The sequence below is a fragment of the Triturus cristatus genome, chromosome 9, assembly GCF_964204655.1.
Source record: "Triturus cristatus chromosome 9, aTriCri1.1, whole genome shotgun sequence".
In the NCBI taxonomy this organism is placed as follows: domain Eukaryota; kingdom Metazoa; phylum Chordata; class Amphibia; order Caudata; family Salamandridae; genus Triturus; species Triturus cristatus.
In genome coordinates, this window is record NC_140592.1 from 1,291,429,079 (window position 1) to 1,291,452,558 (window position 23,480).

At 50.0% G+C, this 23,480-nt stretch overlaps 1 protein-coding gene across 5 annotated transcripts in view; it reads right to left on the minus strand.

Moving 5' to 3' along the window:
* FSIP1 (fibrous sheath interacting protein 1) overlaps window positions 1-23,480 on the minus strand; it is a 941,373-nt gene that overhangs the window by 522,525 nt on the left and 395,368 nt on the right. For all 5 annotated transcript variants that reach the window (XM_085627480.1, XM_085627479.1, XM_085627477.1 and 2 more), the window contains exon 6: window positions 8,079-8,177. In XM_085627480.1, coding sequence (XP_085483606.1) covers window positions 8,079-8,177 — 99 coding nt within the window. The remainder of the gene's footprint in view (window positions 1-8,078; window positions 8,178-23,480) is intronic.

The following is a 23,480-nucleotide window of genomic DNA, read 5'->3' on the forward strand; positions in this document are numbered from 1 at the left end:
CTCTCGACTGCTGCTTCGAGACATTACTCTGCCTTCCCTATCTGATGAGGATAAAGTATTGATGGATGCGGCACTGTCGCCAGATGAGATTGCTTTGGCCATTCGCTCTATTGCCTCGGGTAAGGCCATGGGTCCTAACGGACTTCCCATCGAATTATACAAGTTGCGCCCAGATGTGATTGCGCCTTATCTCCGAGACATGTTCCTTGAGGCTAAGGCGGCGGGCTCCCTCCCCCCTGACCAACGTCTTGCTACTATTGTGGTTATCCATAAGGAGGGGAAGCCGCGGGATCGGTGTACTTCTTACAGGCCCATCTCCTTGTTAAACGCGGAGCCCAAAATCCTCGCCAAGGTACTGGCCAATCGTCTGATCCGGGTTGTGGGCGACCTGATTCATCAGGATCAATCCGGCTTTATACCCCATCGCAATACCGCTTTGAACCTGCGGCGATTGCATGGCGTCCTTGCACGCGCTCCATTCATTCGTGAGCCGGCCATTTTGGCGTCCTTGGACGCTACCATGGCGTTTGATACCTTGGAATGGCCGTACATCTGGGCAGCATTGGCGAAGTTTTGTTTTGGCCCGGGTTTTATCGGTTGGGTGAAATTGCTTTATGACAATCCACTGGCACAGGTGGTGGTCAACGGACGTGTGTCGGCTCCCTTTGTTTTGGGTAGGGGCACCCGACAGGGATGTCCACTGTCGCCTCTTCTTTTTGCGCTTTGTCTGGAGCCCCTTGCGGAGTGGTTGCGGTGGGAACCCTCGATGCGTGGCCTTAGATGGACGCCGGAATACGAGGATCGGGTCTCCCTATACGCGGACGATATCCTTTTGTATCTTGCATCACCGCGCAAATCGCTCATTGTGTTGGTGGATGTTTTGAGCTCCTTTGGTTGCAATTCCGGATTGGTCATCAACTGGGCTAAGTCCTGTGTATACGTTCTTTCCGGGGAGGCCCCCCCCCTTCCGCGGGGGTGCCCTATCCAGATTGCGCCGTCGGGATTTACGTATTTGGGAATTTTTATAACACTGGACCCGGTGGCCCGCTACGAACGGAATCTTCTCCCCCCCCTTCAGCGCCTAAGGGCGGATGTGGCGGGTTGGCGGCGGTTGCCGCTCTCGCCACTTGGCCGGGCAGCACTGTTCAAAATGATGTCGCTGCCACGCTTTTTGTACGCCCTGCAGAACACCATGGACGTAGTGCCGGCCCGTTATTTTCGGGAGGTGGAGTGTCTCCAGCGTCGATTGTTTTGGGATGGGCGGCCGCGGATTGCTCTTGCCAAACTAACTCTACCGTGGTATGATGGGGGGTCGCCCTCCCTGACATTAAGCGATACTACTGGGCCTCCCAGTTGGCTGCCGTCAATCACGGGATGTATGGCCCTGCTTTGAACCCGGGTTTTGAGATGGACAAATTGCTATTGCCGGGCGGAGACTATAATCGAGCGCTATACTCGGGGTCCCTTGATGCGCGGTTGACGGGCCCGACGCGGGTCGCGGTACAGGTGTGGCATGCAGCAAATGCGGCGATGGGGTGGAGGGATCGTTTGACTCGGGCTACGCCATTGTATGCGTCCCAGCGTTTGGGTTATCTGTATACTACGAAAGGCTTTGATAAGTGGGATACGATTGGTATCAGCACGGTAGGGGATCTCTGGACGAAAGGGAAATTTAAGACGTTCGACATGCTGAAAACTGAATACCAGTTGAATGATAGGGAATACTATCGGTATGCTCAGGTCCATCATGCCTTGTGTTCCGTGTTTTCGGACGTGGCGGCTATTCCGGAGCATTCCCCGTTGGAGGACAGGATATTGGACGGCTATGTGCCGGATAGCACAATTTCGCTGATTTATAAGAAGCTTATTAATGATCGGATGGGTTTGCTGGCTTCATTGCGGGAGACATGGATTGCCGACGGTTTAGAACTGGACGACGAGGATTGGGTGTCGGCGGTGGCCTCCCCGAAAGAGGTGGCTATCCCGGCCCGGTTGCGGTTCGTCCAGCTTAAAATACTCCATAGAGTGTACGTCACGGGGCCTGCTCTGATGCGCATGGGGTATTCGGTGGATGGTTTGTGTAAGCGAGGCTGTGGACTCCTGGGGAGTTTCCTCCATATCCTGTGGGAGTGTCCGGAGGTTTTGGTGCAGAGTGCATGCGGTGTTAGAAGAAGTCATGCATGTTGCCTTGTTGCCGGAGGCACGAAGATGTTTGCTGAATGTCTGGGAGCCGACTGATTACAATGTGACGCAGACGCAATGGGTGACTCTGGGCTATATGGTAGCGAAGCGTAACATTGCACAATTGTGGGGCTCCCAGAGGCCACCCACGGTCTCCGAGTGGAAAGAACACATGGACTGGTGTATGTTCAGAGAGAAAACGGTGTATGTGGCGAGAGGCAAGCCTGGGAAGTGGATTAAGGTGTGGGGTCCCTGGAACTCCTATCGTGGAGGTATATGCGCCCCGCCTCAGATGCGTGAGATAGATGCCGCTCTGTCTCCCTAGCCCGCGCATTCCTGTATGCTCCTGCGACATGCGAATTTGGTTTCTTCGGCCTTGCCCCCCCCCCCCCTCTGTCTACCCGGGTTGGATTACTCCCTCGATACGAGGGGCACATGCTACTGCTATTAATTTCCTCTGCCTTGTGTGTTTGCTGTTTTTCGTTTCCTAAAAATATGAAACCTTTCTTGTTTGTTTATGGACTGCAGCTGCGGCCGACTGCGATGATTAACTCTCCAGTGACCCCTTTTTTGTTGCTTCATCGATGTGAATGTTCAGCTGTGCCTAGGGTTACACTGCATTTTAGCGGCCGGCCTGTTGGTTGTAGGCCCATACTTGTATTTCTCTGAAATTGTAATAAAGGTTTTAAAAAAAAAAAAAAAAAAAAAAAAGCTACAGATTGTCCAGAACGTGACGGCTAGAACCTTGTTGGGTATGCCAGGCAGATCCAGCGCTAGTCAGAACCTTTGAGATCTACCTTGGCTCCCGGTTGAGCAGCGGGTACGGTTCAAGGCTCTGACATTATTCCATGGTGCCCTCTACTAGGTGGGGTCTTAATAACTTAGGAGACGGTTTTCGTTCCCTGAGCTGTCTCAACATCTTCGCTCTACAGGCCAGTGCCTTGCTGTGGTTTCTAGGTTCCGCCAGACTAGGTTAGGCGGTAGCTCTCTTTCCGTTAAAGCGGCCAGGGCTTGGAATGCCCTGTCCTTTGAATTAGGAAACATTGAGAGCCTCAGGATGTTTAAAAAAGTAAAAAACCCAGCCATTTAAGTAATCTTTTGCTAGGCCATTTCTTTCCCTCCTCTACCATTTGGCTTTCGCGCTGGGAAACTTTCGAGTAGCCGTGCACGTTATAAATGGAGGCTAACATAACATAACATAAGAGGTCTTACATTTGCGAGATTTTGAGCTACTGGCATTGTAAATGACAATGTATTTTATCTAAGTGCCTTGAAAACCTGCAAGCGGTGTGTAAACATGCACTTTGTACTTATAGTTCTTGCTTACGAGAAGCAAGACTGGCAGCAACTGCGCCTGTTTTACTGCCAGCCTTGCTTCTGGTAAGCAAGGACTATAAGTACAATGTAGATGCTTACACACCGTGTGCAGGTTTCAAAACACATGAATAAAAGGCACTGTCATTTGCAATGCCAGTAAGTCAAACTCTCGCGAATGCGAGACCTATTGCATTGCAAATGCTTGTTTTTTTTACAAGGAGGGTTCCGAGAGTATTGTATACAACACTGAAATATAGGTAAGATTTACATATTATGTCATCATGGTTATATTTTAACAGACGCTTGGCTTCTTAATATAGCAGTTATACATAGAATTGTTCTCATGGTGAGCACAGAGGACATCAACATCTCTTGAGGAATAATGGCTCTCATCAAAGATGGAAAGCATAACACTCTGGCTAAACCCTAAAACGCGTATCTGCTTTAAAAAAGTGAAAACTTGTTGCTGCTTTTCAGTGAATAATAAAACTTTAACTGCGCTGTTCATTTCTGTGACAGAAGCTTGTGGGAGAACGTGTGTCCTACTTCAAACACCAAATGCTGACTAAAGATTTTGACAAAAATGTAATGTGGATTTAATGTAAAGGGTTCTTAGAAGCAGACATTTTGGCAGAAAATGGCAAAAAAAAAAACTTTTGGTTGGGATTCCGGTGACTATACAAATAATGTTTCACTATCTTTACTCACAAACCCACTTCTTTCCTATGTGCTGTTGTCTTACACATTTTGTAAAACTACTCATCAGAAAAAGATACATGTTGATCAATGTTTTCCAACACTGTTGTGAGTTGCCTTTTTGAAAGCGTAGACCAAACAGTCAAGGATAGGGGCAACGTGGATGGTCTCGTGGAGGAGGCGGGGCCTTAGGCCTGGATGGTGGGTAGGTGGGGGGGGGGGGAGACAGACACGAGCGCGACGGAGCGAGATTAAGCAGCGATGAAGTGGGTGGGGGAATTGAGATAATGGCGGGATTTTAAAAGCAGCCAGCCATACGGAATCCTACTAGCAAACTAGAAAGAGTGGGGTGCGAGAGCATGTGAAAACGGGCGCCCGTGTTACAGTGAAAGCGGGTGCCCGGGTGACAGTGAAAGCGGGCGCCCATGTTGTTATTGAAAGCAGGCGCACTTGTTAAGGAGAAAGCGGGCGCCCATGTTGTTAATTTAAAAACACATAAAATAAGATAAAGCGCGGCTGTGCTGCTTAAAAAAACACAAGGGGTACCGGCTGAAGCAGTGCATGTTCTACCTGCAGTAAGAGAAACTCAATAAAGAAAATAGTCCTTACAGATTAAATAACACGGACAGTCACCATGGGAGATTACAAATGAAGACAAGGTGGTACTAAGGAGGGACTAAAAAGACTAGTTACGAATCAGAAGTCAGCATTTAGGAAGGACAATGACACAAGCAAATGACAAATATGGGCGGAGAGTGGGCTGGGCTTCAAGTGCATACTCCAATACAGCAGGGCAGCACTGGCATGCTGCCTCTAAGCTCAACCTAAAAATGGCTGACCGCACTTACAAAGGCTGGAGAATCGACTCCAGGATTTGGAGAGGTGTCCCGCTTATGCAGTGGCACCCTCAAACTTATAACCAAGCACCCTGCCCTCAGGACTGAAGAGTCTGCCATAGGGGTGACACCATGCATAAAGTGGGGGTAATCACGTTGGAAGGATCCTACCTCCCTACAGAGCTTACTTGTGGCATTAGCCAGAGGTCACTCATTAGGAGCTTACTCGTGGTATCAGTCAGATAGTGTAGTTTACTTGTGGCATAAGTCAGAGGTCGCTCATTAAGAGCTCACTTGTGGTGTAAAACAGAGGTCACTCATTGAGATATTACTCGTGGCGTCGGTCAGAGGTCACTCATTAAGAGCTCACTCAGGGTGTAAAACAGAGGTCTCTCATTGATAGCTTACTTGTGGCGTCAGTCACAGGTCGCTCATTAAGAGCTCAATCTGGGTGTAGAACAGAGGTCTCTCGTTGAGAGCTTACTCGTGACGTCGGTCAGAGGTCACTCATTAGGAGTTTACTCGTGGCGTCAGTCAGAGGTCTCTCATTTAGAGCTTACTCGTGGCATCAGTCAGAGGTCGCTCGTTAAGAGCTCAACCAGGGCGTAGAACAGAGGCCACTCATTTTAAGAGATTACTTGTGGCGTTGGTCAGAAGTCACTCAATAGGATCTTACTCATGGCGTCAGTCAGACTTACTCGTGGTATCTGACATTGTTTACAGAGATAGCTTACAAATGGTGTCTGACAGAATTCACACAAAGGGGGTTTATGGTTAGCATCAGAAAAACAAAACACACATCTCTTAAGATGATGTGTGATGACTCCTGTGTGTATAATCCATGCAGTCTTCCAAAACGACACCCCTCCGTTTACCTTAAAGTGTGTAATAATAATAGTGTGTCAATAAATGTCGTGCGTGTCTGCTTCAGTGATGTTGGAGTGCTGCGCGGTTGTCCCTGCACAAGAATGTCTGTCCAGATGACATGGTCCTTTGCTTTTGGAGGCATGGTCTGCTTCCAGTGTGACGAGACATGGAGCAGTATTTAGGTACCTGGCTTAGAACTGCAATGCACATTCATCCTTGCAACGCCAGTTCAACTTGTATGCCCAGGAAGGAGCACACACTCTCACCTCTAAGTAGCTGGCACACTAAAATTCAACACAAAATCGTTGATAGGAAGCTGTCCCATTCCTAGCTATGTCTGAAAATATATTAGTAATGGGTAACTAGAGCCAATACTCTGAAGAGCTATGTCAATCAGTCCCGAAGCCTGAGTGGACCATTTCAAGAGCTATATCAGTCAGCCCCTAAAGGTTAGAGTGGACCCTTCGAAGAGCTAACGTCAGTCAGTCCCAGAAGGTCTCAGTGGAACCTCTGCAGAGCTATGTCAGTTAGACCCAAAAGGTCCGAGCAGACCATTTGAAGAGGTATATTAGTTATTCCCTGAAAGTCCGAGCGGACCCTTTGAAGAGCTACGTCAGTCAGTCCCTGAATGCCTGAGTGGACCTGTTGAAGAGCTATGTCAGTCTCTGAAGGTCTAAGTGGACCCTTTGAAGAGCTATGTCAGTCAGTACCTGAAGGTCCGAGTGGACCCTTTGAAGAGCTACATCAGTCAGTCCCTGAATGTCTGAGTAGACCTGTTGAAGAGCTATGTCGTTCTCTGAAGGTCCAAGAGGACCCTTTGAAGAGCTATGTCAGTCAGTCCCTGAAGGTTCGAGTGGACTTGTTGAAGAGCAACGTCAGTCAGTCCCTGAATGTCTGAGTGGACTTGTTGAAGAGCTATGTCAGTCTCTGAAGGTCTATGTGGACCCTTTGAAGAGCTATGTCAGTCAGTCCCTGAAGGTCCAAGAGGACCCTTAGAAGAGCTATGTTAGTCAGTCTCTGAAGGTCCGAGTGGACCCTTTGAAGAGCTACGTCAGTCAGTCCCTGAATGTCTGAGTAGACCTGTTGAAGAGCTATGTCGTTCTCTGAAGGTCCAAGAGGACCCTTAGAAGAGCTATGTTAGTCAGTCCCTGAAGGTCTGAGTAGTCCCGTGGATACTGAAGCTGGATCCTGCCATTCGACTCCAGCTGGGACTAACCTGGGACAAAGTTATGTCCTTCTCTACTCTAACATGAAGCTCCTGCCGTCCATAGTGGTCGGATTATCAGAAGCCTTCCCCAGACACAGCCAGACATCAGCACATGTCCAGCTTGTCAGCTCTAACCATGCTCTAGGTGAAGAAGCAGATGAGCTGACCATGTCAGAGATCATGAACACACCTACTAATCTGGTAGAATCCAAGTCAACACATGGACAGCATCAAAGAGGTTTTAAAAATGAGAAAGAACCACTACTAGATAAATAACTTTCCTCTCAGAGATAAGAAGTAGACTTGCTATTGCTGATGTTTGAAACTTTACGTGTCACCTTGGATGTGCGATTCAAATGAATATTTGGTGCCTGGGCAGTTAAAAAAAAAATAAAAAACATGAATGGCTGGGAGATCTTTCTTCATACAGACAGCAAAGCTCTGGAACTCGCAAAATATGAGAATACGTACAAATCTTGAGTTTAGAATGGCAAATAATATCGGGCTCTTTATAACTTATGGTTACTTACCAAACCCAGAACAAAACACAGATCAGTTTATTCAGCTGCGGATCGGGTCCATCACAATCCTCTCACTACACCTCTCATTTTATAGTTCAAGAACAGGACTCCCCTCCACATGCTTACGTGCAGCAATGCTTGATGAAACATCCTTCCACCATGCCTCCTGACCTCACCTAGCACGCTGCACACAGACCAATCTACAACAACAACCTTTCAATAACACACGCCTGCGGCGCCCAGGTACCCAATGCACATAGGAGGGCTTCACGACCTCACCAGCCATCAACAGCAGTACATAATGATATCAATGAAGTAGCTACTTACTTCACCACCTAGGAAGCACTTTGGGCCTTGCACAGGGTAAGAATACATTTAAAGTGGCTTAGAAAGATCCGTTTTGTAAATTAACGAACAATGAAAGGCACTCAGTGCTCCCTGGATCCTTCTTACCCAGATTATTGGGGGCTCTGGGCCAATCGCCTTCCTCAGCAGGAATCTGCGTGTGAAACACTGGTGTGAATGTCTCTTCTTCTTCCAAAGAGTCTGCGTCTGCGGATTGAAAGAGAGTTCTTCAAATAGTGCAGCATTTATTTCCCATGTGCCCACCATCTCCTAAGACTTTATTCTTCACATATCTAAGCTGTTCAATTCCTGAGGCAGCATCTGATTCCGCAGGCCTTGGGACACCAAGAGGGATGTACTCACCTCTTAGCACATGCCACATGCTCTGTCTGACTCTAATTAACAAAGTATTTGCTTTTTAAAGGAAAGGCAGCTGCAATTCAGAGATACCAATGCTGCAAACAGACAGAAGCATAAAGCAATGATGTTCCAGAGATGGCATTTAACAAAGATACAATAAAAGCAGATTAACCCACAACTGTTCAATACAGTGTGACATTAATGACTCAAGGGTGCTAAAGTTCTCGTTTTAAATGCCCTGTACTGGAAGTTCATGAACATTGTCTTTATTCGTGATAATGGATTTTCACCGATGGTCCAGGTGCACAAACATGTTAGTGCTAACATTGTACATAGCACACAGAGTGGCAAGACCCATGGCTAGCAAGCTGATGGTGAAGTGTCCAAGTGATCTGAGATATATTGACATGGCCACAAGAAAGGTGCTGATCAGAATAGTGGAAGGAAATGTTACTTACTTCTAATCCAACTTCTGCATACTAGGTATCTTCTCTAAAGTCGTACACTTAGTGTTCGGGGACTCAGTACACTCAATTTTTAAGTTATCATGTACATCCATGGGAAGTCTGTGCTCTAATAACACACCCATACAGAGCCCTCAATTGTGCTGTGTAAGAAACTGAACTTTTATTTGGGGGATGTTCCCAACCGCATCAAGGAATAATCACCACATTTGCCAGAGTGAACTCTCAAAGTCACTAAATTAACTTGAGGTCCCTCCATTCTCCCAGTAGCCAGGTCACAGGGCAGACAGGCTTAACTTAGGGCATTGTATAAACTGATTATGCAAGCCAGAACAGGAATAACGTTGAAATGTGACATAATAAAAATCCCAAACCCTCCGCTCGGGCATGGCTTGGCACCAACCAAGATGGCTGCATAATCCAACAGCTCCGTGCGCGTCTCTCCCAACCGTTTGTAATCCGACATATATCATCCTGAAATCGAAGTAAAACACATCGGGAGTCCCCCACAACGAGGTGAGCCCGACAATACAATTGCAGCTCTGAAAAACAAACGGAAGAGAGGAGGCAGACAGCGACGACCACCGAGGCCCAAGGCGGACAGCTGTGGGGGTCTTGCTGCTTAGATCGGAGCGAGCTCTGGGGCGGAGAGCAGCCTGCCAGCTGGTGGGAGAGTGGCGGTAGCTGGATTGGAGGCTCTGGGGCGGCGTGAGAGGCGTGCCGGTTCCTGCATCGGATCTGTTACACTCTGGGGCTCTGCTATGCAGCAGGTGCTGGGGGCATGTTGGTGCGCGCCACGAGCGTGTGGGGCCTAGCGCAGGCAGTGCGCAATAAACACACGGACCCAGTGTATCCGTCGGGCGCGATCTGCCTCTCGTTCGCCCGCCCCTTTATTTTATACTCACGCGCTCACGTCCGCCGACGTGAGCGCAAACTACGCGTTCTGCGCTAACTGTAACATCCCTCTCCAAGCTAGTCCTTGACAACAGTTCAAACTTTAATTCGCGGCGCCACTTACTTGGCATGCAAAGTCTCGCAATCGGCTGCTGGGCCTGGCGTTTTCTCTTAGCCCATATCTCGCAGTCCCCCGAGGAGCCGGGGCTTGGGTCGTTGGTGCGGCCCCTTGTTCTGGTCCGCTGTCCGGGCGCTCGGCATTGCCCGGACCGGCCCCTGGGTTACCCTGCGAGACGGGGCTAGGCACACTCGCTGGGAGGACCCCTGGCTCAGGCTCTTCACCAACAACTGTAGCTTCATGGTCAACCGCGGGCCTCCTCACCACCTTGAACCATGATATATTTCGGGTGACCAGCTCGCCTCCCCGGCGTGCTGTCACCATGGTCCCCTGCCGGTCGACTACTCTCCAGTAGCCCTGTTCATACCGAGTCTTGAACTTTCCTCCGGGTCGCCGCTCTCTTAGAACCACCATATCCCCGGCGTGGATCTCCCTGGGCACCGCCCTTCGCACTTTGCTGACTTTGTCGTTGCGTTCCTGGCGCCTCCGTAACGCACTCTCCGCGTCGAACGGCGGGGCTGTCCAGCCTGGGCCAACTAGTAGCCCGTCTCGGCGAGCCCCTTTGAACATCAGTGCCCAAGGTGCTTGACGAGTGGAGCAGTGGGGAGTGCTGCGGTACTCCCCCAGAAACCGCTGCAGTTCTTGTTCTGGGTCTGATTGTTCAGATACGGCGATGCGCAGTATTTTTTTGATGGTGCGCATGAGCCTCTCTACCTCTCCGTTGGCCTGTGGCCACTGTGGGGTGATGCGCCGATGGCGGATGCCATGTGACTTTAGGAGCTCTCCGAACTCGTGTCCTTGAAATGGGGGCCCGTTGTCACTCCGCAGTTCCTCGGGGCACCCAACATCCCAAATACTTTTTCCAGGGCGGGGCCCACGTGCACGAAGGCTGTGGACGGCAACGCCTCAGCTAGTGGGTACTTCGAGTAGCTGTCAATGATCACTAGCGTGACTCGTCCGTCAGGTAGGCTTCCGAAGTCCACACTGATTTTCTCCCACGGGCCTCTCCCATGCTCCTCGATGATGATAGGAGCCGGCGGTTGGGCTCCGCTGGTCAACTGGCATGACTGGCAGCTGCGAACCGCGTCGTCTACATAGGTGTCCATGCTCGGGAACCATACTTTCTCCCTCATCCGAGCCTTCATTCTCTCCGTTCCCTGGTGTCCTTTGTGCGCCAGTTGCGTGGCCCTGGTCCTGAGGGCGGCCGGGATGACGACTCTGGAGCCTCGTATGACGAGCCCCCCTCTAGTCACACTTAGCTCGTGACGCACTCTCCACATGTGTTGGAGGTCGTCTCTCCCTTCATGAGACCATGAGTTCGCTGCCTGGAGAAAATGCTGCCAGGTTCCTGCGAGTATGGTGTTCTTGACCTTGATTAGCACCGGGTCTTGTTCGGCCGCCTCCAAGATTTCTTCTAGCGTTAAGGCCCAGGGGCACGCCAGAGCAGCTACCATGTCTAGATGACCTTCAGCCTCCTCCTCCCCATCCATCGGTATCGGTTTGCTATGGGTCTCGGGGTGTCGGGATAGAAAGTCTGCTGGGTTTTTGGCCCCTGGCCTGTATACCACAGTGAGGTGGTACTGTTGAAGGTTGATGACCCATCGTTCTATTCGTGGGGGAGGATGTGGCGCCGTTCCTCGGAAGAGTGGCACTAGCGGCTGATGGTCCATCACCACCGTGAATGGGTGTCCGCACGTACAGATGGAAGTGACGGCAGCTCCAACGAATCGCTAGTGCCTCGCGCTCAATTTGGGAATAGCGCTTCTCCGTGTCCGTGAGGGCCTTGCTGGCGTATGCTAGGGCTGCCCACTGCCCCGGTTCCTGCTCTTGCATTAGGACCGCCCCTAGCCCTACCGGACTCGCATCTACTAGGACTTCAGTCTTCTTGCTCGGGTCAAAGTAGACCAGTGTGGTCTGATCCAATAGAGCTTTCTTGATTGCCTCAAACGCTTCCTCTTCTGTATCTGTCCATCGCCACATTACATCGGTTTTGGTGAGGTGCCTGAGAGGTTCGGCTAGAGTGGCCAAATTCAGGATGAACCGCCCACAGTAAGTGGCCATACCCAGGAAGCTGCGGACCTCTGCCACTGACGCCGGAGCTGCGGCCGCTTTGATGGCATGGGACTTCCGGGGATCCACTTGGATGCCTTCTTTGGTGAAGACGTAGCCGAAGAATTCGATGGTTTGTCGAAATAGCTGGCACTTCTCCCTGTGCAGAGTGACACCATGTTCTTGCAGCCGTGATAATGTGGCTCGGTCGTGTAGTGTTCTTCCACCGTCTTGGGAGTATATGAGGATGTCGTCCCATCACCCTGTCGGGGGGTGATGGGGCAGCACCCTGGCTTGGTCCTGTTGTTCAGTGTCACTCATCGTGGCACAGGAACCACGTGCTCGGTGCACCAGTACAATGGCCACTGACCTCCTTAACAAACTTGTCCACTTTTATGCTGGCGCGCCGCGCCGCCTTGCTGGGCGATGCACCCTTCTGGCCTGCAGGGCTTCTGTTGCTCCGTCGGCTGGTGGTGCAGCCTCGCGACCTCCAGGCAGGTCGCGTGTGTGTCTCCGGTTACTGCAGCTGTCCTTTGGAGCGGGCTACTGGGCTGGTCGTAGCCTCGGAGATCAGTGCAGGGAGGGGATGGGATGGGGGCCCACCTCATCGCCAGTGTTACACTCTGGGGCTCTGCTATGCAGCAGGTGCTGGGGGCATGTTGGTGCGCGCCACGTGCATGGGGGGCCTAGCGCGGGCAGCGCGCAATAAACACACGGACCCAGTGTATTAGTCGGGCGCGAACTGCCTCTCGTTCGCCCGCCCATTTATTTTATACTCACGCGCTCACGTCCGCCAACGTGAGTGCAAACTACGCGTTCTCCTCTTGCGCTCTAGCCGAAGGCTAGAGCGCTAACTATAACAGGATCCGTGGAGGTGAGCGGCGCGACTGGGGGACCCCCAAGCGGCATAGGGTCGGCGAGCTACAGGCGGACCCGGCGCCCGAGTTTGGTGCTTCCCGAGGCTTGAGGCTGGGCCCATGAGATGATCTGAGGCCGACTGTGGAGAAGTGACGGAGGTGGGAATCCTTGAGCTGCCCCGGGCCTCTCCGCTGGTGGAAGAGGCGGTAGCAGTTCAACGGCCCAGAATTAAGAGCGGGACGGCCAGAGTGGAGAACTCGGAAGGGGCGCCCAGAGCGGCTCCACCAGGCATTCACCGCGGCAGTTTTGATTGAGGCCCGAGTCGCACAGCAAACAAGCAGCGGGAGGAAGGCGAGGCGCAGGGCCCGGGCGGGCTGACAGACCTCCAGGGGGAAGAGGAAGCAAGAGGTAAACGCGGGGGAGACAAAGTGCCCGAACCCCAACAAAGACAAAGACCGGCCATAACAAAGGGGGAAGGGCCGCGAAAATCAGAGTGAAGCCGAGGAGAGCAGAGTCTCTGCTCTGTCAAGCCTGGGAAGGTGCAGTAGAAGAACAGGCCCGGGAGGGGCCTGGCTTGCCTGCCGAGAGGCTGGAAAGAAGAGCGAACGACCCATAAGACGGCGGTGGACCTGAGAGACGGTCTAACATATCCCGGGTGGGCCTACTCCGAAGATATTTGGGGGTACTAAAGTCAGAGCGTGAAGGGAGCGCAATAACCAAACAATACTGCTAAAATGCGACCAAAGGAGGCACCGATCCCATAGAGTAATAAGCTGGATACGTACGCTGTACCGCGGAGCTAGATGGCGGACGGAGCCAAATCAGCCGGGAATCAGGAGACGGAGGAGCCGTCACTGGGGGGCATAATGGAAGCAATCCACAGCCTGGGAGCAACATTGAAGACCAAAATCGACATGGTCCATATTGATGTATACCTGCTCCGGACAGACATGAACAAAAGCTCGGAGAAGGTAAAGATAGCAGAAACTAACATTAGGAGCCTACAGGCCGTCACTAGGAAGTTAGAAGAGCAAGTGAAACGACTATCACAGCAACAGAAAGCTATGGCTGCGAAGCTGGAAGATCAGGAAGGGAGGGCCCGAAGAAACAAGATCAGGGTGGTGGGGGTGCCGGAGGGAATGGAGGGAATGGAGGGGCCCTCGCTGGACCTCTTCCTGGAGGACTTAGTAATGAATCCGCTGAAACCCAAGCGTCTCTCTGGATAATTCATCGTTGAGAGGGCCCACAGAGCACCGGTACCCCTGCCTAAACCAGGTGTGCCGCCACGAACAATAATAGCCCGGATACTGAACTATCAAGACCGGGACGCCATCTTGTAGTCGGTCCAGAACAGAGGTGATCTGCTCTATGAGAATGCAACAATAAGGTTCTTCCCGGACTACACCCTGCTGGCGCAGCAGCAAAGACGGACCTTTGATGAGGTCAAAAGAATGCTAAGGGAGGAAAACATCAAATATGCAATGCTGCTCCCGGCTAAACTAAGGGTGATGGAGAATGGCAAATCTTGGTACTTTTCCTCACCAGAAGAAGTATGGGACTGGCTTGAAAGAGGCAGGAGCAGCGAAACACAACAGCAGCAGAACAGAGGCAGGAAGCAACAGGCAAGGCAGGACGACAACCCGCCCGAAGAGGGGCCAGAAACAACCGCAAATAATTGATCTCAGCACAAACAAGGCTTATCTGAAGCACAACCAGCCACCAAATGAAGGGTGAGACAGTGAAACTATTTATAACTGGAACTGGGAATGAAATGGAACCTGAACGGACTTCGGTCAGGGGAGAGCGTTGGAAAGGGGAGAGGACAGAGTCCAGGCCTGGCGGTCTCCCCCATGCAGAGAACTGTAAGTGCCGGGCATAAAGGGACAAAAGATGGGACCTACACGATATCATAAGAGGGACGGGTAGGAGGGGAGGTGAGGGATGGAAACGAGAGACACGGTTGTGAGAAGTTTGCCTGATATATGATGTCACTAATTCTAGTGTACACCTTGTATCAGTCCAAACAACCCTTATGGTGATTGGTTGTAAAGTCAACCTTATAGACCAGCTATCCTAGTGGTAGCATGGACAAGAGCAGTCTTAGGCTAAACTCTGTATGGCATGTGAAGCCAGCTGTTATACCATTTGTAATCCCTTGAATACCAAATGAAAGGACACCACAACAGATATATATAAAAATAGAATGTATTTATTCTAGTCAAACCCTCAGCACTCTTTATGAGATTCGAGGTAAGTACAACACAGTCTTATTTAAGCATACATTAAGTCACACAGGTAAGTAATACAGTTAGGCCCTAGGGGCCACGCGAACCATATACTAAGTAAGTGGTATAAGAACCACTGTCACGAACACAGGATAGGCCTAGACCTAGGGAATCGCTGGGGCTACACTATACTACCAAAGGTTAGGAAGTGGGAGGCCCACGGGATTCAGGTGCAGAGTGGAAACACTCACGCGTAATGCGTAAAAGTCGATAGAAATAGTAGTTATTAGAAATTAACAGTTTTAGGACACTTCTGGGATAGCTAGAAAGTCGAGACTCGGAAACTAGACCCTAGGATAGTCAATACCCTTGTGAGCACCGAAGTACTCAAGTTACCTAGCCCACGGGCTGCGGGTGCATAGGTGTGAACTCGCGTCGGGTTTCGTCGTTGACTTCTATGGATGCCTGAAGGAAAGTTGCTGACAGGCAGTCAGTGAAGAGTGTCCGGTGGATCCCAAGGATGGGATCAAGAAGGAAGGAACCTGCAAGCGGAAGGGACAGAGTCTAGGTCACCAGCCAGGAGCCGGGAAGGAACCAGGAAGGAACCAGGCGATGTCGTGCAGATGCAGGTGAAGAGGTGAAGCTTGTCGCAGCAGCCATGGGTACCAGGAGACGTCGAGGACGACCAGGACCAGGAGGTGAGCTGTCCCATGAAGGCTCTTGCTGTCGGCGGCGTCGATGTCGAGCTAGGACCCAACAAGCCTTGGCAAGCGGAACCCACGCAGGATGGAGGACTTGCTTCTGGTGCAGACCAGGAAGGTCTGGGGTGCTTCTCTTTCACAGAGGAGCGGGTGCCAGTCTGGAGGAGCCGGACCAGCAAGATGAAAACAAAGGTTCGTCGTCGCAGAGGCTACTAGCCAACGGGCCAGCAACCGGACAACACGTCGAGCAACTCAGGTGCAGAAGGGCCCCACGCAGAACACGTGAAGTGGGGGGAGCTGATCTTCTTTGCAGATGGTGCTCGGGATTGGGGCTTCTCAATTCCCCAAGCACAGCCTCGAGGAAGCCTCGGAAGTCACGCTAGTCAGTTACTAGCCACTTTTCCCAAGTCGCCGGTCCCACGTCCCTCGTCGCCTCCACGAGTCTCAGCTTCGCTGGAGATGTGGATCTGGTTTAGAGGTGTCTGGAAGTCTCGGCGCTGGTCAGTCTCTGCAGTCGTCCCTCGTAGGATCAGTCGCAAAGCAAGCAGCGGTCGCTGGATGGTGCCTGGTTGCCCAGGGTGGTCACTCCTTGGCCACAAGAGAGATTTCTTCAGTCTTCTTCCTGAGGTCGAATGTCGAAGGTCCAGAGTTTCTGTTCAAGTTGCAGATTCAGGTTAATCTAATTTAGCAGGGCTCAGCTACCTACTGATATACTGGGCTAGTGGGCTGGGCTACCTGCAAGGTCCATCCTATGGGTGGGACCAGGAAGGGGAGTGGTTACACCCCCTTTCCTTTGTCCAGTTTCACGCCAGAGCTGGGGCTGGAGTGCCCCAGCGCCGGTTTGAACTGGACTATGCATGGGACACCTTGTGTGCCCCAGGCAGTGTCTAGTTTCATTCATCCCTCCCTGCCCCAATACACTAAGGCCTGTCTGGGGTGGTGCTCGCACCTCCCTAGGCAGGAAACCTATTGTCCAAGCCTCCCGTGCCGGGATCACTCCCAGCAGCAGGAGGTCAGACTTGTGTCGCGGCAGCAGCATCCATTTTGTGATGCTGGGGCTCTGGTTAACTTTAACCGGGTAAGTAGGTTTCAACATGTCTTCTCCCTCTAGAAGGGAGGAATAATATCCTCATTGCCAGAAATGGTATGGGGTATTATTCCACAGTGTTAGGCACCTTACACGACATGTTTCGATAAAGCCAAACCATAGTTACCATAACCGTTTAAGATTATAAGGTACTTTAAGAGTATATGGTAGGCTATATCATAGAACAGCTATAAGGACATGGTTCCGAAACCTGCAGACAGGCTCAGCTCATGCTAGAGCACCATCTCACATGTTACCAAGCACACTGCCTACAGGATTGTTAAGGCCTGCCATAGGAGTGGCTGATAGGTACACATGTGTCTATATAAGGTAGGTATAGGAATACTACACCTAAGCAAGGGGTGATTACACGACCTTGCCCCAGCTGAGTGATCAGCCAGTTGTGTCATAATGGAAGGCCAGGCCAGGGGTGGAATAATACATGCTGCAGCCCCTGGTAGGCCTAGGGTGCACCTATGCCCTGGGTACCTAGGGTACACTATACAGGGGCCAATAAGGTGATCCCTACCAATTGGGTTATGCACCTAAAGTACATAGTGTGAATTTAGAGAGAGAACAGCTGGGCTGTGGGTCTGATTAGCAGGCCCACAGCCACATCTAAGTCGAAAACCAGCGAAGCAAAAGCAAAAAGTGGGGGTGAACATAGAAAGCAGACCCTACTCTCCTACAACGGTGTCAACAAACCCCATTTAGTAGAATGATTAAGAAAGGGCGACAGGCACTCTGCAAATTGGGGCAGTGGGTAGTTTTAGACCTACAGTGCAGGGTGGCAGGGAGGGGGGTGTTGGCGAGGTGGGGGGGGGGGGGTAGAGTCATTGTGTCATTTTTATATTTGTTTGAAATGCATTATTTTCGCAACGTTTAGGTTAGACTTTGGAGCACCAATGCACACAGTACGCAATTCGCAGACACAGTGGACCTAGGTACAGGATGGGCGGGAGGGAGGGAGGGCACCCAAACATTTGCAATGACATCAGGAACGTTTAGCAACATGACGATCCTGTCCTGAATTAGGTGGGGAGGGCAGGGTGAGACAACAGAGGCCTTCCCGGTTGAACGGGGGGTTCGTCAAGGTTGTGCAATGGCCCCTACTTTATTTTCCCTATACATTAATGGTATAGCTGATCGTCTTCTAGAAGCAAGCACTGATGCCCCTTCCCTTGCAGGTGTGAAAATACCGATCCTAATGTTCGCGGATGACACGCTTTTAATTGCTAAGACTCCTAGCGGTCTACAGCGGGCATTAGGTATTTTTGAGAACTTTTGTGTGGAACGTGGACTTGAAGTAAATGTAAAGAAAACCAAGTTCATGGCTTTTAACCCTAATAGACATTTTAAAAATAAGTTTTTATTGTTTAACCAATTCTTAGAACAAGTACAGGTTTTTACTTATTTAGGGGTTAATATCCAAAATAATCCTAAGTGGACGCATCAGAAAGAATTGGCAGCTTTAAAACATAGACAGCTCACTGGAGTAATAATTGGTGAATTTAAGAAATCTTTAACGAAACCAATCAAACCTGTGCTCCAGGTTTATAGTGCTAAAGCTGTTAGTGCAGCACTGTATGGAGCTGAATTGTGGGGCTTCGAGAACTTGTCCTATTTAACCATCTCAGAGAACAAGTTCTTTCGAGGCATCACATCACTCCCTCAGAGCATGCCCCTAGTTCACCTTAGGTATGATCTGGGGAAGAGTTCTATTGCAGATGTAGCTAGACTGCGTCCAATTTTATATTGGCGTACACTGTGGTCAACCCCGGCATTAGCTCAGTATGCAGCGGGTTTCCTAGAGGTTTTGTCCATGGCTGGATCCCATAAAATTGGGTGGTTCAAGGATCTCCGAATTTTTTTTGAGGCTTTGGGTATGAGTGATCTAGGGGTGAAGCCCTTGGGTGTTTCTTTCCCACCAAAAAACCTGTTGAAAGAAAAATACTGGGAGTTGATTAATACAAAGATAATGACTGATTGTAACACCCTTTCTTTAACTGATGGTTTTTTTAATATAAAATCTGTCCCAAGGTTGGAGCCCTTTTGGGACCTCGTCACTAAAGTATTAGATAGGAAGTTGTACTTTCAGTTACGGGTGGGATCATTGCTCCTGAACTCATTCACTGCCCGGTGGTCTAGTAATGTTAATAACTTATGCCCATTCTGTAAGTCTCACGAAGAAACAATAACTCACATGCTTTTTGTATGTCCTGCCTATTTATCTCCAATGTGGGTGTGGTTGAGACCAATTTGTAAACTATTGGGCACTAGGCAAAGTGGTGAGGCAAGAAGGATCCTATGTACTAGTACAGCACCGGTTATTGTTGTGGCTGTGGCAACATTTTTAGGATGGGTGTGGATTATAAGAAATCGCAGCATTCGAGAGTGATGTCCTAGCTGTTCCGGGATGCGTATCTGTATTTAACCTCGAGTATGTTTGAAATATGTTTATTTTTTTAATTCTTCCACAAATTTTAAAGTCTGGTTTTTAATTCTATTTTTAAGTAACTCATTTTTTAAGATCCCTTATGCAATTATGAATTGTATATATGTGGTATTGCTGCTATAGATTTTGTACTTGTTTTGTATCGCTTTTATGACAATTGTCGAATAAAGCTTTCTTGGATTGGATTGGATTGGATTGGATCGTCAATGGTCTAGGCAACCGAATCAAATGAACAATGGCCCTTCAGTACTTGCATAGACAGTTCCCTGACTTGGTGCTGCTCCAAGAGACTCATTTAAAAGGTAACCACAATTTAGCGTTGAACCGATACGGCTACACGCTTCTAGCTCATGCAGGATTCACGACCTGTTCTGGAGGGCGGGTGGCGATACTAAGTAAAAACATGACACCTTTTGTGGCGGGCCGAGTTTGGCGAGATCCTGAGGGCAGATAAGTAGCACTGTCCGGGACAATGGAGGGCAGAACTAATAATGTTTGCTCTATCTACGTGCCGCCAAAACTCCACTTGGAAACCTTCCCAGAGATTAATAGGAGTACTATTAGAAATGCCACAATGGCTTCATGGACTGGGAGGTGACATGAATACGGTTATGTCCCTAGTGGTACATAAAAGTGTGAGAACAGAGAAAACGGTTGGACCAGGTCCGCTGCAAGCGTTTACGGTAGCAAAGGGACTAACCGATCCATGGAGAGCTCATAACCCCAATGGACAGTACACACACATTTCAGCAGCGCACTCTAGTGGAGCTCGCCTGGATTACATATTCACCCAGAGTATATATGCTTTTTTTTTTGGAGCTGCGAGACACAAAGCTAGAGGGATATCGGATCACTCGCAAGTAGAGGTGGTGCCCTGGGGCCCTGTAAAGGACTGTACGCTCCTGCCACGAGTTCAATCCTGGCACTTCAGAAACAAAGAATTTGTGGACAAGTTTAGGAATGGACGGAACAATATTTCGAGGAAAACACAGTGACAGTTAGTTTACCATCTATTTTATGGGAAGCATACAAGGCTGTGGCTAGAGGACACGCCCAGGCATTGGTGGGGGGGGCAAAAGAAAGAAAGACGGGCTAAATATGAGGAGCTGGAGCAGGAGATAATGGACATGGAGGAACTAATAGGGCGAGAGGGGACACTAAATCCCACCCTGGGGCACAAATTGAGATTACGGCAATCTGAACCTAAGGATTTGGAAGAGAGCACTGATAGGTCCCAGGCAATAGCCACACAAAGGCATTTGTACAATATAGGGGACAAAGAAAACAATTAATTGCATAGCTGGAAAAGAGAGATGCAGTGCAAAATTGGGTCCTTGAAATACAGAAGGTAGACGGCCTGATGGGCAAGTCGAATGAGGAAATAGCTGAGGCCTTTGACACTCACTATGAGAAGATATATCAGTCGGCCACGACCAGAACTGTGGGCGATAGTGCAGAGCTTTTGAGGGACATCAGATTAACGGAGCTCTACCAGAAGACAGAAATTATATAGACAGGGAGCTGACAGTGGAGGAAATAGCCGGAGCTGTGCGAGACTTGCAGTCCGGCAAAGCGGCGGGACTCAATGGGCTACCCGCAGAACTGTTTAAATGTGTAGCAGATAAGATAGCACAACCGATGCTGGAACGCTACATGAGGATCTAAGACTAGCTACAATAGCAGTAATACCTAAAGGGGGCAAGCCCCCGGAACAGTGCCGTTCATAGAGGCCCATATCGCTAATAAACTTCGAAGCAAAGGTGCTAGCTAAGGCCTTAGCAAATAGGATACAAACGATAATTTCTACAATAATGCACCCTGATCAGTCCGGTTTTATACCACACAGAAGTACGAGGTTGAACCTTAGAAGGCTATTCGGAGTAATACATGAAACAGCGCTACGACTGGAGGCGGCAGCTGCAGTATTGGTGCTGGATGCCTAAATGGCGTTTGACAGCATTGAGTGGCCATATTTATTCAAGGTATTATCCAGGTTGGGTTTCGGGCTCCGATTTCGGGCGTGGATCGCCCTTCTGTATAGGGACCCAACAGCACGAGTAAGAGTAAACTGGACAGTATCTAGACCCTTTAAGTTAACACATAGGGACACAACAGGGGTGTCCACTCTCTCTCCTGATCTTTGCAATGGCATTGGAACCGCTCGCAGCGTGGGTGCACAATGACCCAGTGATATATGGCATTGACATGGGAGGTGGGTGGGAGGAACAGATCTTTCTTTATGCAGACAATGTGCTTCTCTACGCTCATAAACCCAGACAGACACTGCATAGACTTATCCCCATATTTCAGCTAGTTGGTAGCTACTCTGCTTACCAGATCACTGGGATAAATCGTTGATATTCCCACTAACGCTGGAATTTCCGCCCTTGACATCGGCTTGTGCGGAGTTGAACCAGAGGGACGAATTTAAATATTTGGGAATACATATAACTAAGTCCGAAGATGACTGAATGGCCCTGAACTTAGACCCACAGCTCAAGAGACTGCGAGAGGATGTGATTTGTTGGCGGCGACTTCCAGTCCCACTAATGGGCCAGGCGGTGTTATTTAAAATGATTGCGGTCCCCCGCCTGCTGTACGTGTTGCAAAACACTCCGTATCAGATCCAAAATACTGTCTTCAAGACAATCGACGTAGAACTTCAAAGTCTATTATGGGTAGGGGGATCCCGCGCCTTGCGCTGAAAAAACTACAACAAGGTGTATATGATGGTGGGCTGGCGATCCCAGACGTCAGGGGCTACTATCTGGCGTTCCAACTCATCAACATCAACAACTGGGTCTTCCCGGCGGTATCAGAGCCGGCATACTGGGTAGATAGGCAAGCTATGGGGAAAGGGGGCTACTTGTGTGCCTTGTATGGTATATGGTAAGAAAACAGGGACGCCCTATCCACCGCACACACAGACAGTAAGACGGGCTTGGTGGGAGACCATGAAGAGAGTAGGGTGGGAAGCAAAACTGACCGAACAGACCCCACTCTGGGAAAGTGTTAGATTCAGGGATCTCTGATTGGCGCAAGGATGTCCTTGTGTCAAGCAGGGACCCTCTCCTCCACGTCAGGGCAAAGGATAACCCCTTTTGGAATGACCCTTGCTCACCCTCTAGGTGCGTGGCGTGAGCAGCCAAGGCGATTCTTCAGGCGTTGTTGGTTGAGCAATTATAATCACACACACAGTAAATACATCAATCCCCCCAGAAACGGACACCAGGCTTAGGTATGTGAAAATACGCTTCTTTATATAAAAATAGTTATCTCAATACGCAGACTTATCACAAGACCAGTAACGTTGTTTCTATGCCACCCGATTATAAAGCAGGCAAACGGTTCCTTAAGCGGATGCTTCTTTAGTCCTTTACCAATGTCACTTGGGGGATTCCAGTCTTGACTTACTTCAGGCCTACCGCGGCTCACGCATCTATCTGAAATGATTAAGCGAGTAAATACTGACTTTCTAAAAGTCGTATTTACAAACCCAGGATAGTAAAATAAACTTGGCTACAAGAAGTATTTTATCATTCCGAGTTCAGGCATACGAAACATATCTCTCTACCATGTTCCCTGAGCCTGCTGGGATTATAGGGTGTAATAATTCCCGCAGCTCATCTGGCCTAATGGGAACAGGTAGCCTTGCAGTAGTGAACTACGAATATGGCGGTAATTCACTACTAGGACAGGCCACACAACCAGGGCTTGTCCTACCTTACACCTACAACGCACCCTGCCCGCGGGCCTACCATAGGGGTGACTAACATGAGGCTAAGGGAAGGTTCTGGAGGCTGGCAAGTGTGGGCACTTGCCGAGCCGCCGGGACAGTACGGGACTGCACGCGGGGTCTGCAGTGGCAGACCCAGGACACATTTTTCATGGCCGCTGTTGTGGGTGGCGCAACCAGCGCTGCAGCCCACTAGCGGCATTGGCATCCACAAGCCCTGGCACGCCGGGTGCACTTTACTGGGGACTGACAGTGAATCCAATAACCCAATCATGTATATCAATTATGCACACTTTATCTAGGGAGCACTTGCGCTGCGGCACGGATTAGCCGTGGCGCTGCGCCCTGAGCGGACAACACCAGCAAAACAATCGAGGCACACCCTCAAAAAGTGGAAGGGAAACTCACGCCAAGGTGCCAGGTCTAACAGAAAGTAATATGCTTAGGGAAGTGGGGTAGCTACAGGGATTCCAGAAATTGAATGTTATTGGGATAGAGAGGTTGGGGGAACTATGGAAGAAGGGCACTATGATTACGTTTGAAGAGCTACAAACAGAATATCA